At 39.7% G+C, this 15,500-nt stretch overlaps 2 protein-coding genes across 2 annotated transcripts in view; both read right to left on the bottom strand.

Moving 5' to 3' along the window:
- Nucleotides 1-15,500, bottom strand: part of LOC140154969 (agmatinase, mitochondrial-like) — a 498,181-nt gene that overhangs the window by 185,147 nt on the left and 297,534 nt on the right. The window lies entirely within an intron of this gene.
- LOC140154074 (protein unc-93 homolog A-like) overlaps nt 5,494-15,500 on the bottom strand; it is a 33,261-nt gene continuing 23,254 nt past the window's right edge. The window contains exons 6-7 of the mRNA XM_072176685.1: nt 8,956-9,220; nt 5,494-5,783 (exon numbers count right to left, since the gene is read on the bottom strand). Coding sequence (XP_072032786.1) covers nt 5,494-5,783; nt 8,956-9,220 — 555 coding nt within the window. The remainder of the gene's footprint in view (nt 5,784-8,955; nt 9,221-15,500) is intronic.

Here is a 15,500-nt window from a genome sequence, read left to right as displayed (position 1 = left end):
CGGCCCGAGTGCCACTCAGGTAAAATGTTCAAAATTACCAAAATTGGAAAAATGGCATATAGGCCCCTAAAATCGATAATTGCTTATAAGTTTCTGCAACAATTTTGTGAAATTTTGACAAAGTTTAGGCAATTTTTTGCAACTTTGGTCACTTTTTTGACACTGGTTGAAGTTTGAGTAAAGTTTATAGAACTTTGTACAAGTTTGTACACGTTGAGTATTAATTTAAGCAACGACTTTGCCACAACGTTTGTGGAATTTGTCCCATTTTGGCCAACTTAGGACATTTTTGCAACGTTTGTGGAATTTGGACCATTTTGGCCAACTTATAGGACATTTCCTAAGTGACATGGGGCCTATAAGAGGATAAAAAGTAATATCGATAACGGTGGTTTTATATTGTCTATTTCGCATTTAAATTGACAAAGTATGGGCCTTCACGTGCAATCTGAGATCACAATTGCTACCGGTATTATAATCATTAAGTTATATTTGTTAAACGTATAAACGTAGAAATGGCATAATAATTTTAAAAATCGAGGCAAATTGTTTGGAAAACTGTGCCACAAATTGGGTAAACACGCCTTATCCACTTTTTGGGTGGTTTCCGGTTTTGTTAATGTCATATTTTTGTACCGAAATAGAAAATCTGGTATAAGAAGACTAGAACGAAAAGAATGAAAAACACATGAAAAGAGATGCTGTAAACCAGACAATATTTGGTGCAAAGTTGGAGAACCAATACCTGAAAAATAAGCCAATCTAGTTTTACAAACATTTTATTTTTAGTCTCGAATATTTCATCTATTTTTTGATATGTACAAACAATAGTTACAAAATTACTTACACCTTAACTCTTTAAAGCTACAATGTAGATTAATGTGTTTAATTTTTGACTGTGATGTTATACACGTCCCAACTTATACTAAGGGGCTGTGCAATAATTATGAGCCCCCGGGGGGATTTCAAAACGGCTCGCTAAAAATCGCTTGCCCCACCCTCTCGGCCCGCCAAAAATCGCTTGCCCCCCCCTTGCACATGCCAAATTTTTGGGATCCCAATTTGCCAACCTTAAATGGTCTATATACATGATGCGAGCGTAGCGAGCAGGAAAATTTGCATATTTAAGTGTTTCCGTAAGATTTTCCTAAGCCTTTTTAGAGTGGTTTATTTAAAAGCCGCCCCAAGAATGTGTGCCAAAAATCACTTGCCCCCCTCTCGGCTTGCCCCAAGAATGTGTGCCAAAAATCACTTGCCCACCCCTCTCGGCTTGCCAAAATTGCCCCCCCCCCTTTCGGCTCGCCAAAAATTTCTTGCCCCCTCCCCCATTTTACCCTCCCCTAGGGCTCATAATTATTGCACAGCCCCTAAGAATCGGCCAAATTTGTTGAGCTGTTTGACACCAAGGATGGAAACAAGTGCACATGCCTGAAACTGCCAACATGACATGAAAATGTGTATTTCCCTATATAGGCCTACCTTTACACTAGTACAGAGCGCTATGGGTTTTGGATTTTATATTCCTATATTAATGGAACCAATGTTTTTTAGCATCTTTAAACCTGAAATGATAAAAATTTGTTTGGTTTCATTTTTTTTCTATGCCCCCTGTGGTTCGCACGAGGGATCGAAGGTCAGAGTGGGGTAAAAACTTACAAATAGTCCCATCATGTTAGCTCATGTTGTAATGTATCTAAATTGTTCCTCTTATCACACGGAATAAAGTCAATTTCCGTACCCAAACCCGTACCCACAGCTCCGGACCCAAACCCGCACTCTATTTTGAGCTCGGACCCGTATAGGCCTACCCGTACCCGTACTCATGGCTCGGGACCCGTACTCGTACTCATGGCCGAGTCCCAATACTATACTGAAATCTGCAAAAGAACAATGCGTTACGTAATCTATTGCATCTCCATGATTATTAAATCCTCCTTGATCGCCACTAAAACAACCGAGATAACATTCCAGCCTAATCCCATATGCATCAAACCCATTTGATTTTATTGAATAGGCCTTTAACCATGATAACAACATAATTATACTGTGAAGTAGTTAATTATAGAAAGTGATAAATTGACCTATATACCTGGCTGGTATGGCACTTTGTTACGGGTAATCGATCAGCAACTCTATTGAATTTATTTAAATGAGGCGCCTAAGTTAAGGTGGGTGGGTAAACAATAATGTGCATTAACGGCAAAGTGTGCTTTTGTGTGCTGGCGAAGACTCAGTCACACCCGTGGGTTGTGGGAGAACAAAAGGTACCTCTCACTCAAGCGGGCGCTTTCACATGACAGTCTTTTGATCAGATCACTTATTGACAGTAGCCTCGCTGGTAAAGCGTTAATACGCTGTCAGGTTAGTTACCGATTTAATGGCGGAACCCTTTTATCCGGAATAATCTCGATGAATAGCTTGTCGGTAATCAAATCGGCACAAAGGAACAATGCGTTGCGCAATCCATTGCGCCTCCGCGGATATGATAGCTCCATGCGTATAAGGATACTTTACACCACTATAAACACGCTCATAGTGCATCGTTAGTCAAGTTTGTTAGGTCTATATTTCAGAGTGTCGCATAGGCCTATTATAGCTAGGCCTACTATTTGTAGCACCTGGTACTGGTGAGTCGTCTCGCGTTGTTCCTTGTCGAGTGGTTCATTGTATATGTGTACAAGTTGAAGGTGGAAGATCCGATTGTTTTTCATAATGGTGGTTTGTACCTTACAGAGTTTGATGTTAAATTGCTCCAGTGCATCAAGAGTGACTCGCATTGTTATGGCTCATACCAGAATGGTAGCATACTGGGTATTAGGGTGGCCGTACAACGCCATACTAGTACATCGGGATGAGGCTCCGCTGCAAAAACAGGTTAGCATTTAAACACTTTTCAAAACACATTCTTGCTTTCACTTTGTGATGTTTAGCGATTGAACAGAACTTGATACGTAATTTTTAGCTTCTAAACAAGTTTACAAAGTGAAGACAAGCATGTGTTCAAATTAAGGCTAAACACCGCAGTTTTTGATGTGTATCCCTTTTATCATAACAGATAAACGCCTAAACTTTGTTGGGCACAGATAGGAGTATAATTACATTTTACGTTTACAATAAACTTTTAACTTTCATTATCAATAATTACATCCCAGGAATTACATGCATATATACATTCCATCTGAAAATAAAACAAATTAATTCACATACGATTATATTTTCAACAATATGAATGTTATTGGCCAACTGCACAATATACCTTTGTAACTGTTGTACATGTATGTACATCCGACCCCGAATTTTCCTGATGGTCAGTATTCAACTGTCTCAGAAAACCGTCATTGGGACGGTACGGTCTAATCTAAGCCTGAGTATACTCTTATACATTATTTATATAAAACTTTAGGATCATACATGCAGGGTGTGCGGGGATGCGTCGAAAACAACATTCAACAAGATACATATTTGGTGCATACGCACCAATATGAACCTCGCGCCAATCGATTCGTGTTCCACGACTCTTTAGGATATTTGGTTTAAAGATACAGGGTTAGGTGCACTAAGTACAAAAAGTGAATATATCTCATTAACCAATGATCCTACAGATATGCGGCCACTGACCTTTTTGTTCCTTACGACCGGAGGAAAAGTTCGACATATCGCACAACTCTTGCAGTTTCATACTCCCCAAGAGTCAAGGATCATTTTACCTGAGTTACAGCCCAATCAGAGCAACTTCCAATTTGACCTGACCTTTGACCTCACATGACCTTTGCGGTTTTATACTCCCCAAGTGTCAGGGATCATTGTCCCCAAGTTACAGCCTAATCGGAGCAACTTCAAATTTGGCCTGACCTTTGACCTCACATGACCTTTGCAGTTTCATACTCCCCAAGAGTCAAGGATCGTTTCCCCAGAGTTACAGCCCAATCAGAGCAAGTTCTAATTTGACCTGACCTTTGACCTCATATGACCTTTGTGGTTTGATACTCCCCAAGTGTCAGGGATCATTTTCCCAAAGTTACAGCCTGATCGCAGCAACTTTAAATTTGACCTGACCTTTGACCTCACATGACCTTTGCGGTTTTATACTCCCCAAGTGTCAGGGATCATTGTCCCCAAGTTACAGCCTAATCGGAGCAACTTCAAATTTGACCTGACCTTTGACCTCACATGACCTTTGCGGTTTCATACTCCCCAAGAGTCAGGGATCACTTCCCCCGAGTTACAGCCCAATCGGAGCAGCTTCAAATTTGACCTGACCTTTGACCTCACATGACCTTTGCGGTTTCATACTCCCCAAGAGTCATGGATCATTTTCCCCGAGTTACAATATACTATATATTTATTGCTTTTAAGCTTTCCCTCCGGTCTTTCCTTTTAAAGGGAATTTTATCAAAGCGTCAGATCAGTGCCCCAAACGAACGAATTTCTCAACACGCATGCTCAATTCAATTAATAAATCAACCTCTATGCAGAAAACAAATTATCGTTGTTTCTAAAAACACTATTTTCTCTGAAAATAGTGAAATTTTATGTTTTTTATATTACACACTATCATCGCTTGAATATTTGTTTTAATAAAAGTATCATAAATATTTAAATGAAGGTAATTATAATTTACTATATTCAGGCTTTCTCCATGTCCCCACGTTCGATTCAGAAGTAGGCCTAAACACTAATGCCTCCCGGCGCGAGGAAAAATTAAAACAAATTGCCTAGATTTGTGACTAACAATGACCAAAAGTGCACCCTCGTACTTTTTGACCCTCTTATACACATACATGTATATACTACACATAGTAATGTTAAGATTTCATTATTCCACTTTCGGCCCAAAAACTGTTCCCCCTTTTTGGCACAAATAAGTCAGCTTTTCCCAAAATCAGCACCCCCATAATTCTGACCATGCCCTGAAGAATACACGTAGTCCATCATTAGTCGAGTTGTTGGGAGTGTCGCATATTATAACTATGTGTTGCAACTTGCGAATCGTCTCTCGCTGTTCCTCTGTATATGAACACAAGTTAATTGTGGATGGTCCTATTGTTTTTCATAATGGTGTTTTGTACCTGAGAGGCCTATCGCCCAAACAATCTGGTTATTATAAGTTACTTCCAGTGGCTTAATTTCAAACCAAATACCAAAACTTTTGATGGTATAAAAACGTGCGTGTGATGGGGATGATGATTCTGTCATGGGATATTCTATTAAAAGTCCACGTCCCTTGTGGAAGATTTTGGAAATATTTTCTACGGGGATTATGAAATTCAAATTGAATAAACATGAAGGCCTACATTATGCGGCTCCATTTGAATTTGATACAACCTATCAGAAATATTCAAACTGAATCTTCCACAGAGAGAGGGTGAGTTTCAAATAGAGATGGTTGACAGGCAGATTCTATTTGAAATTATACTCCCCGTGTGGAAGTTATTTCCAAAATCTTCCACAGTGTGGACTTTAAATGGTTCAACCCAATCTGGTCAGACACCTTTAATCAATTTCAAAAGTTGCGTTTGTAACTCCTTCCAAGTCTCTTTCATTCTTCACAGGAAAGTTGCTTCCATTTTGCTCCTTCTGAGTTGGCGCATTCTGCCTTTGGAATTCTGTCACAAAATAGCCACTCATACCAACACCTATGAAACACGAGAGTATTAACATTTTTGTCCATGTACATAGGAAATTGCTGTAGGCAAATGACAGAGTGTAGCCTGCGGACTCCCATAATCTGTAGTTTGAAAAGGCTGGTTCTTGGTTGAACGGGAAGAGTACACCATAGTACGCTGAAACAGAACGAGAAGAATATTCTTATTAAGTGTGGCTCACGCATGCAATAGGCCTACGTATGTTATGTTATCATGGTTAATGTCTTGGGAATTTACAGAAATTAAAGGGTGTCTCCGGCAATCATAACATTATGCCTTATATGTTATAAAAATAATTATCAAGCACGAATCGCATGGTTTAATTTAAAACAAACTCATAGTGACCATTAAAATGAATAAAAACAGTCCGCTCTCAACACGCGATATTCAGAATTCCCGCGTCGAAATTATCGAAGTGCAATGACGTAATGGTAATTTGTGCTCAATTGTTGTCGGTCTTCATTGTATGACTGGGACGTCATTGCACTCGACAATTTCGGCGCCCGGGAATTTTGAATATTGCGTGTTGAGAGACCGATGTTTTTATTCGATTTTATGGTCACTATGAGTTTGTTTTAAATAAAACCACGTGATTCGTGCTTGATAATTATTTTGAATCCTTATTTCCTAGTCTGGCTGGCTTCCAGGACCCTCGTGAGGAAGTCTTTCCTTACCCAGTCCTTTTACGTTTACTTTGCGAGACACATGCAGGATTTGATTTAGATCCTGTGTTTAGGTTTGTGTTTGCTGGGATATGCAATACATTATACAGACTAGAATTTTCTAAAAATATCTTAAAATGGGAATTAAAATTCTTCTGTTCTCCAGAGTAAAAAACAATGGAGTGACAACTATCTCGTTCACGAGGTTCAACATTTGTTATTGAGGTAATTGAGTTTTTCCAAAGAAAGCAATGTTTCTCTTAAATTTTCTACACAGCCATGATTAAAGTAAAATTGTCAAGAGACATTGATCTACGGGTTTTAACTAAAACAGTTTACGACAGAAGTATTGAGATATCAATATAAAACTGCTTTCGATTTGCGTGGTAGAGCATCTGCCTTTTTCAGAGTCAACAATGACCAAGTCAACAGTATCGCTAAGATGTGGATATATGAAAACACATTGTGAGCAGGATATCTTGGGAATTCATCATCTACTGTTTTCCAGTGTCATTCGCTCAAATTCTTCAAGCTGTGGCTACACGCTACCTCAAGAGATGGACAGGCCTGCCGAAATGCGCCAACCCCTCTATTCTCAACAGAAAGAGAGATAACAAGGGCCTCCAACTGAAAGATTTAATAACGCATTTCAAATGTATGCAGTTGGTGAAGTACCACATCATGAAATACTCTGTGGACGAGGAGACACAGTTCATCTACATGATCTATGGTCACATAGAACAGTGACAGAGAGGAAAGAAACAGTGGAATGGTGTAAAAGAGCTGCATGAAAGAGAAATACATCTTTTTTAAAAATTTTTATCAACGAGCTATGCAGAGGGCAACATGGTCGCCAGGGCCTGGGCTTTATCAAGGGTCAGAAACGCCAAGAGCAGATGTCAAAGCGAGAGCATAGGAACACGCTATCATCCGTTACCATGATTACCAAAGATGTCTCAGAAGATCACCTACTTGTCTCCTTATATGGAATGGCAAAACAAAGTCGCTTCCTCGGATGGGAAACAGCCATGCACATGGACACAAGATGGAATAGTCTCCTCTACTCCTGATCACCTGAGATGCTGACATTTTACCTCAACTCAATCCGAGACGCACTACCCTCACCTGCCAACTTGAAGACCTGGAACAAACACCCACTAGGTCAGTGTACTCTCTGTGGCTACATATTCAACTGCTGCCTCAGTACTCTCTTATCAGGCCGTTACAACTGGAGACATGACATGGTACTCCGAAAGATAGTCCACCAACTAGTTCCTGCTGTTTTGAAAGCTAGATGTGGGACAGTAGGCGACGGAGATCAACAGAATGTCACCGGCGTTTCATTCAGAACTGAGACTGGAACGAAGTACAGAAATGAAGCATGGCACAGAACCCAGAACGACAACATCATCCAAAGCTGTGAGGACTGGCAAGTAGTGTGGGATGAAGACAAATGCCCAGCTATGTTCCCTCCAGAGATAGTGACAACATCGAAAAGGTCAGACATAACTGTCTACTCACCATCAGACAAGCAAGGCATTATAATTGAAATCACAGTACCTGCTGAGGAGAACTTAGCACAGGCCAACCTCAGAAAGAAAATGAAGTATGAAGATCTAATCCAGGAAGGACAAGCAGCAGCATGGGAACTAAAATTCCTCCCAGTAGAGGTGGGATCAAGAGGGTTCACAAACTACACACCTCGAACCTGCTTCAAGTTCTTTGGCCTTACAAACAAAGAAACCAAACAGGCACTGGATACTGTGTTGAGAACAGCATTAAGAGCAACATACACTCTATGGCTTACTCGCAACAACAGACACTTTGGAAACTGGGAATTGTCCGTATATGCCACCACTCGACCTAGCTGAAGTTGAATAAATGACCAAGCTTTACTTCCCTACATAGGACCAGGATCCTGTGACCAGCCTAATCTCTAATGGAACTTACACACATCAAGATGTTCCAGCAGTGCAAGTCCTGCAGATCCATGACAAAGGGTTTTCTTGGTATACTAAGGGGTGGTGGCTTGGCACGCTGGTTTTAACACCTTATACCAACAGTTCCTGGTCTGCAAGAAGAGAGTAGCCACTACTGTAATGTGATTCCCTGATGTCAACAGTTGCTGCACTGGAGAGGGAGGGTTCGAGGGACCAAAGCGCCACCACCACCCGTCCCAAGTCGGGGGCAGTGCAGCAAGCTGCATGCAGCAGAATGTTAGATTGATGGAACAGGATTTATAATATGTCTACCTGGGCTTGATACAGCAAACAACAACTTGCTTCATCTGTACACGTCCTTAAAAAACGTCGATTGCAGATCAAGCCAGGAAGCAGCCACTCCACGGCTATGGAATTTCACATTGTGAGGCCCCATGTCACATGTAAATCGTACATTATTTTTGTTAAATTTATCTCCATCATGTAGATTTTAAGCTTTCTTAGCAGATTTTTTGGCGTTGGTCAAAATTTGAAACAATTTTGTAAGATTTACCTCAATTTGCTGTGGTTGATGAAAATTTAGCACGATTCGTAGTGATCGGTCAGAATTTAGCATAATGTTCGGCAATTTACTGTAGTTTCCAGCAATTTCCCGTTAATTCCCATGTGACACGGGGCCTATTGTGGTTTAATATCATTAATACCTACCATTCAATTGTGTTTGCCATACGGCGTCTGCTAACCCCCAAAAAGCCGCAATGACAAAATACACCGGTAGGTCTTCAGTTGGCTTCCAAAATGTCATTGCAATCATAAGAGCGATATTGATTAGCGCTGCCATCGAGAATTGGGGTATTCTTCCTGTCCATTTCTCAACACGACCTGATAGGTAGGATGAAGAGGCATCAACTACACCATAGCAGATCATGACGTAGCCCACCCACTGCACACCAATTTTACACGTCACAAACGACTGATATAAAAGTAAAATACAAGAAAACCAAATCATTAAAAAGAACCATGTCTTTAAAGGTCGTACATCAAAGATATGGTGGGAATTATAACCGCACTTACATGTCATCACTGTACAGGTAGTACATTAAAAGCCTAAAATGTTGTCATATTTTACCAAAGAATAATCTCAAGTATTGGGTAAAAAGACTTTCAGCATGGCAGCTGTTACTAACACAGTGCCATTACCCCGATATCTTCATGGCAGAAATCCCCATGATGGTCGAATCCACTAGTTCTTCAACAGCCACGCATGGTCATTTGTTCCGACCCGTCTTAATATAGTTTTGAGAATATGGGCCGAGGGACCTCCGACTAAGGCTATTACGTTTCTTCCTTACTACGCATGCGCGACAGCTCCCCATCTGCTTGAAAGACGCATTTTGTTCTGCGCATATAAATTTTGGACAGTTTTTGTTTTCAATACGCTGACTGAAGATTACCATGTTCTTTCAACACATATATTCAAGCGCAAGCCTTATAATTGTTTTATAGAAACCAAGAATAACGGGAGATATTCATGATTCATGATTCATCATTTTCTACCCCGGTATATTCAAAGATCTATCGTCTGAACTCTGAATATCAAATAGCAGATACACCACTCTACGCCATGCACCCGGCCATGCATAACTCGAAAGTACAAAAGAGCGAATTGGAAAGGCAACTCTAATTGGCGATTAGTGGCGTGATAGCAGATACACGTGATTTGATACAGGGCGTATTTCTATTGGTTAGTTTCCCGCCTGCACTAAAATCATTGTTACTATGCTTCTACTTCTATTGGTATTCCTTAGTAGCCTACCTGGTATCGCGCCTAGCTTGTCCTATGTCCTGTGGGACTAGAGCTTTAAAGCCACACATAAAAATAACAGGTGTGGAAGTAAGAGTATAAACTGACCAGTTGACCAGCTGATACATCTGAAGATCAATGCTTTGTTAGACAGTGGTGAGACGTATGTTATTGTTAAGCTTAAGAAAGACCCTACCAAGACCTACCAAAATAGGCTATGAAAATACTGAAAGACGGAGGGTAATCTTTCAGATTACAAGTACTCTAAGCTATAGCCCTCATCATGTTATGGGCCATCGTTTTATGGGCTACCGAAAGTTCAAAAAGAGGGGGCGCCGCTCCTACAAATTGTTTCGAGCATCAATTCAGTAGCATGACTCCGCCAAGTACCTTGCAGATATTTCGAATATACTGATCAGCAAAAGTGAGAATCATATTATGAACACAAAATCCTTTGTTGAGCGTATCAAAACCTTGTGCCTTGAGCCGGGTGAAATCCAGATATCATATGATGTATCCCCGGGGATGTATCTGCACCTGCATTGTTTGCAAGTGATCCTGTTTAGAGCGCGACGGATGTAGCGAAGGATTTATTTATTTATGCGAAGCACATTAACAGTCAGAACACGCATATCAAGTTCACAAGTGAACCGGAAGTGAACAGACAGCTTGCCTTATTGGACACTAAAGTTTTACGAAACGCTGACGGATCTCCGAGTATCTTCATTTATAGAAAAACCTACACACACCATGCGCGTATTTGGGGGGCTTTTAGGCGCCAGCCTTCGGGGTCAAAGTAGGGGCGGCAAAAACGAAGGGCGGCGGAAGGAGAAGGGGCGGCAAAAACAGGGGCGGCAAAAACGAAGGGGGCGGCAAACGAATTAGCAAAAAAAAAAAGCATACAAAATTTTGAAAAAAGTTTGCTTTTGGGACGCTAGTTTGCTTTTGGGACGCCTAAAATTCTTTTTTTTTTTTTTTTTTTTTTTTCTCTCTTCACTTTTTCAAACGACCGTGAAAAAATTGGGGCAACCTTTTCGGGCTGTTAAGGAAGGGGCGGCAAAATTGTTTCTTCTTCAGCCCCCCGGGGTTGGGGCGGGGTTGGGGCGGCCACGGTACGCCACTGCACACGGACCAATACCTCCATTTTGATTCAGACCATCTAATCGCTCATAAACTAAGTGTCATCAGGACATTATTCCACAGAGCTGAAATCGCGACGACGGACCCCGAAGACAGGGTGAAGGAAGTCGAGCATATTAAGTACCAAGGACAAGACTTGTAAGAATATTCCTGAACCTCCTACTGATGCCAACCAAGTAAAGGCCAAGAAATCGTCAACTATATATGGTCGAATCCAACCAAAAGTGTCCACGGGCCAAAAATAAAAGTCCGAAATAAAAATGTCTCCACAATTTTTTCCTTTTGCCCATTGATTGATGACATATTGGCCTTTTAGGGACCAAAAGTGCCATTACTAATCTTGAAAAATAAATCCAGGACGTGTGATAGTAAATGTGATATCAAAACCCAATGTTACCTACGAATACCACTAGGATGCTTTCACTATCGCAATACTAATCAACCTAAAACAAATGGAATATTCCCATTAACGCTTTTTTCGTGTAATGTAGACCACAGGGTGTCAGGAAAATGCTAACTCAACCAGAAAATATTTGTTTTTATTTTTATAACGCGATCAATATGATCTTAGTCAATTTATGCTAGTTTATTTTTGAAAATGAAGTTTAGGTTAGTTTCTGTATTTTAGTTACCAAATGAGGATGAATCAATTTACACATTGTATAAGAACGAGTATGATATATGTTTTCAAGAATATTAGGAATTATACGCATACACCTAACGCTTTATACAATGAAACTGTGAAGAAACCCGGGTATTCGTAGGTAACATGAGCGATTTAACAATATCTATATTGAGTTTATAGGTTTAAATTTTGCTATTATGGTAATGAATTAATAAAATGGTAGTTTTTAGATCCCTTTCAGATGGTACGTCCAAATGAATAAACGCTATTACCTTAGATCAAACATTTTTTTATGCTTTTAGCAAGATTTTGACCACTTCATTTTGATATACAAGTAGTTAATCAGCAATTTTACATAATAAATAATTGTTGAATGAATCCGTATATGGGTAATAATAGTGTCCTGGGGTACCGCTTAAAGTTTTTGACAATTAATTTCCATTGGTAGGGACACTTCATTACACATGTCATGTATTATGCTGTATTCGTAAGTAACATTTCAGTATTTGTAGGTAAGAATTAGACTTTTGGTGGATATCGCAATCAAAACTTCATTTTATAAAGCACTTTGAATGTATTATTTTCTTTATGTGCGTTTATTGATACTTTAGACGCTATCATGTATTAATAATGTCGGTTCACAACGGTTGAAAGAGGATTGAAGTAAGAAACAAAGGCACTAAAGTGACTTTAATTTGCTTAATTGCACACAAATCGCTTAAACCGTTATTGCAGACTTGTGAAGTCCATCTTGGAGTCAGTTACGTCTTGTGGCCTTTCGTTTGAGGGCAACTACAATTAGCTTTATACCAGGGTCCATCAATGTGTTGTCTAGACCATGAGACAATGAGAACAGTCGTTTTTTCCATGGTATTCGTAGGTAACCTTAGCGAAAACGTCAAAAGTTACCTTCGAATAAATCAATTTGGACACAAATTACTAAGAAACCAGAAGGTCGGTAAACATTTAAAATGAAGCACACATGACAGTTGACAAATCCAAGTATTTATCCCTTCTAATCTTCTTTGAATCTGATTTTTCTTTCAAATGAGCAGACCGTCGTCTATTTCAGTACATATTTTTCACCAATTAAGTCGTATTCAGTTTTGCATGGTGGGCATGTATGTGAATTCGCAACTTTCATTGACATATGATTTGATAGCAAACATACAGGCCTTTGTTATGTACCAATATGGGCATTGGCATGAATGGCGGTGTTTCACAATACTGTCATGATGTCAAAGTGTATTCGTAGGTAACATTCGGTTACCGAAATTTACCTACGAATACTTGCTTTTATTGTTGACATCTCAGAAATATTTAAACGCAGGTTATTGAAACTTGGTAGAAATAAAGAGTGTATTACCCTGCACCTATTGCTTAACTATTGTTTACTATTCTCTCACTTTGTGGAAATGGCACAGCTTTTAACATGTATTCGGAGGTAATGCATATTTTTACCAAACCTACCTTTGTGCCATTTAGAATTTCTGGCAGCTAAACACAATAATAAAGATGTCCGAATGCAATGCATTTCAGTATTGGACATATCAAAGCTTGTATCAATTGCGCATTTATTAATGATTTCCATTTTTTAAAGATATATCTAGTGCTATGAAAAATTGTATTCGTAGGTAATGTAAAAAAATACCACTCAAAAAATTATCACAAAAAATTCATAATTATGTACAAATATGTGAAAAATTTAACAGGCAATCTTTGAATACACACCTTTCAGGAAATCAATTTAGATTCAATCCAATGACTTCTTTTCATAACTGATTTAGATGTTTTAAAAATACTTTAAGAAATATTTTGAAAAAATGGGTAAAAATAGCATGTTTTGGGGTCTCTGTGTCTAAGTTTTTCACAGAAGGGGGTTTTATTATATATGGCGCGAAGCGTATGTTCAAGGCGAATAAACACAATACAAAAACGAATGCCAATTGATTAATACTTTTAAGTTATGGCCCTGAACATGCCGTGTACACTTTTCGTTGGATTCGACCATAATTATATCACCCTACCCTATATAGAGGGGTTGTCACAGAAACTTCAGCGTATTTGTAAATCCTACGATGTTGCGACAAGCTTCAAACCGCACAATACGCTGAGGAGACTTTTATATGAGCCCGACCCCCTCAGATGGGGTGTTTGGTACCAGTTGGGGGGAGGGGCAAAGCTACACTGCTACCAGAGATAGTTGACAACTTGACATCATGGGTTACACACAAATGCATGATAGCAATTGAACCGGAGTAGCTTTTGAAGGGAAAGGTCATCGAAATTTACAGGGTCAAATTTCAAAGTTTCTCAAATTGTGTTAAAATCTAAGATGGTTCGTTACCTACGGATAACACAGCAAAATAGGTCAAGTACCATTGAGGCCTATTAACATTGACCTATTTGGCTGTGTTACCTAAGTAACGAAACATGGTGCAATATCCTTTACGATTTTGCCAAAAGAGGTGTCAAAATGTTCGTTTGGATAAATCAATTCAAATAATATTTGAATTGATTTATGATAAATCAATTCAAATAATATTTGAATTGATTTATCCAAACGAACATTTTGATGTTTTTGACCCCCATAGAGCCAAAAACGCGACCTTTGACCTTTTCAGTTATAACTCAAGACCCTGTGTAAGGTTCGATGACCTTTTCCCGCCAAAAGCTACTCCGGATCAATTGCTATCTGGCAGTTTTGTGTAGCCCATGATGTCAACTACCTATGGTAAAAGTGCAGCTTTGCCCCCAAGTGGCACCGTCCAACCACCGGGCTCACACAATATTAGTCTCACTCAAGGATCCCACGCCAACTGAGAAATATCAGGTGTGGTTCACAAGAATTCCTGCGGCGAATGTACCAGTTCTTATATCGGCCAGACCGGTAGACAACTCGGAGATAAACTGCAATGTAGGAGCATTGACAAGACAATTGCCCCAGCCGTAAACCCTCTGCTGTCGCAGAGCATAAAATTAATTCTCACCACAATCATGTCAACATTGACTGGGAATCTACAAAGGTTTTAGCCAAGGATGATAGAGAGTATCCCCGTTTAGTGTGGGAGGCCATCCTGATCAAGAAGAAATCGCCAGAACTAAATCGCGATCAAGGACTGGATATGCTAACTTTATACAACGCCCTCATTCGATCAAAAGTCGCCAATGGTCAACAAAAGGGCAAGTCCATCACAACATCATAGGACTTCTTCTGAAGATGTGTGTCACACATCAAAAATTCAAGGTTAGTTGAATTTTATGTGCTGAAAGTCAGTTTAAACTTTTCGAAACAGTTGATACCAGTCACTGATTTACATATTGGATGGCCTAGGGGAAGTTAGCCCGTATTTGTAAGACTATCCATGCCTTCAATGTGAAATAAACCTACTCATGTTACCGTCTGGCCATGGTCTGGCCTGCTGTCTGATCTTTCCCTGGGAAAGATGACATTCAAATCGTCCCATTTAAGGGCGGTGCACAGGTATCAGAAGCGGAGTTGGTCCCCTTTCTCATTTCGATTAGCTCGAACCTGGCTTAACGTGTACAAGGATGACTCTTCTGTACACGGGACCAACAGCTAATGTGAATTCCGATCTATGAGACGAGCTGCACATACCCAACCTATACATATTTTATATATTACAACAATTTTGCGGGATTGTAGTTTTTTTGCTTGTTACA

Source organism: Amphiura filiformis, chromosome 6 (assembly GCF_039555335.1).
Source record: "Amphiura filiformis chromosome 6, Afil_fr2py, whole genome shotgun sequence".
Classification (NCBI taxonomy): domain Eukaryota; kingdom Metazoa; phylum Echinodermata; class Ophiuroidea; order Amphilepidida; family Amphiuridae; genus Amphiura; species Amphiura filiformis.
This window is presented reverse-complemented; position numbering and strand designations above follow the sequence as displayed.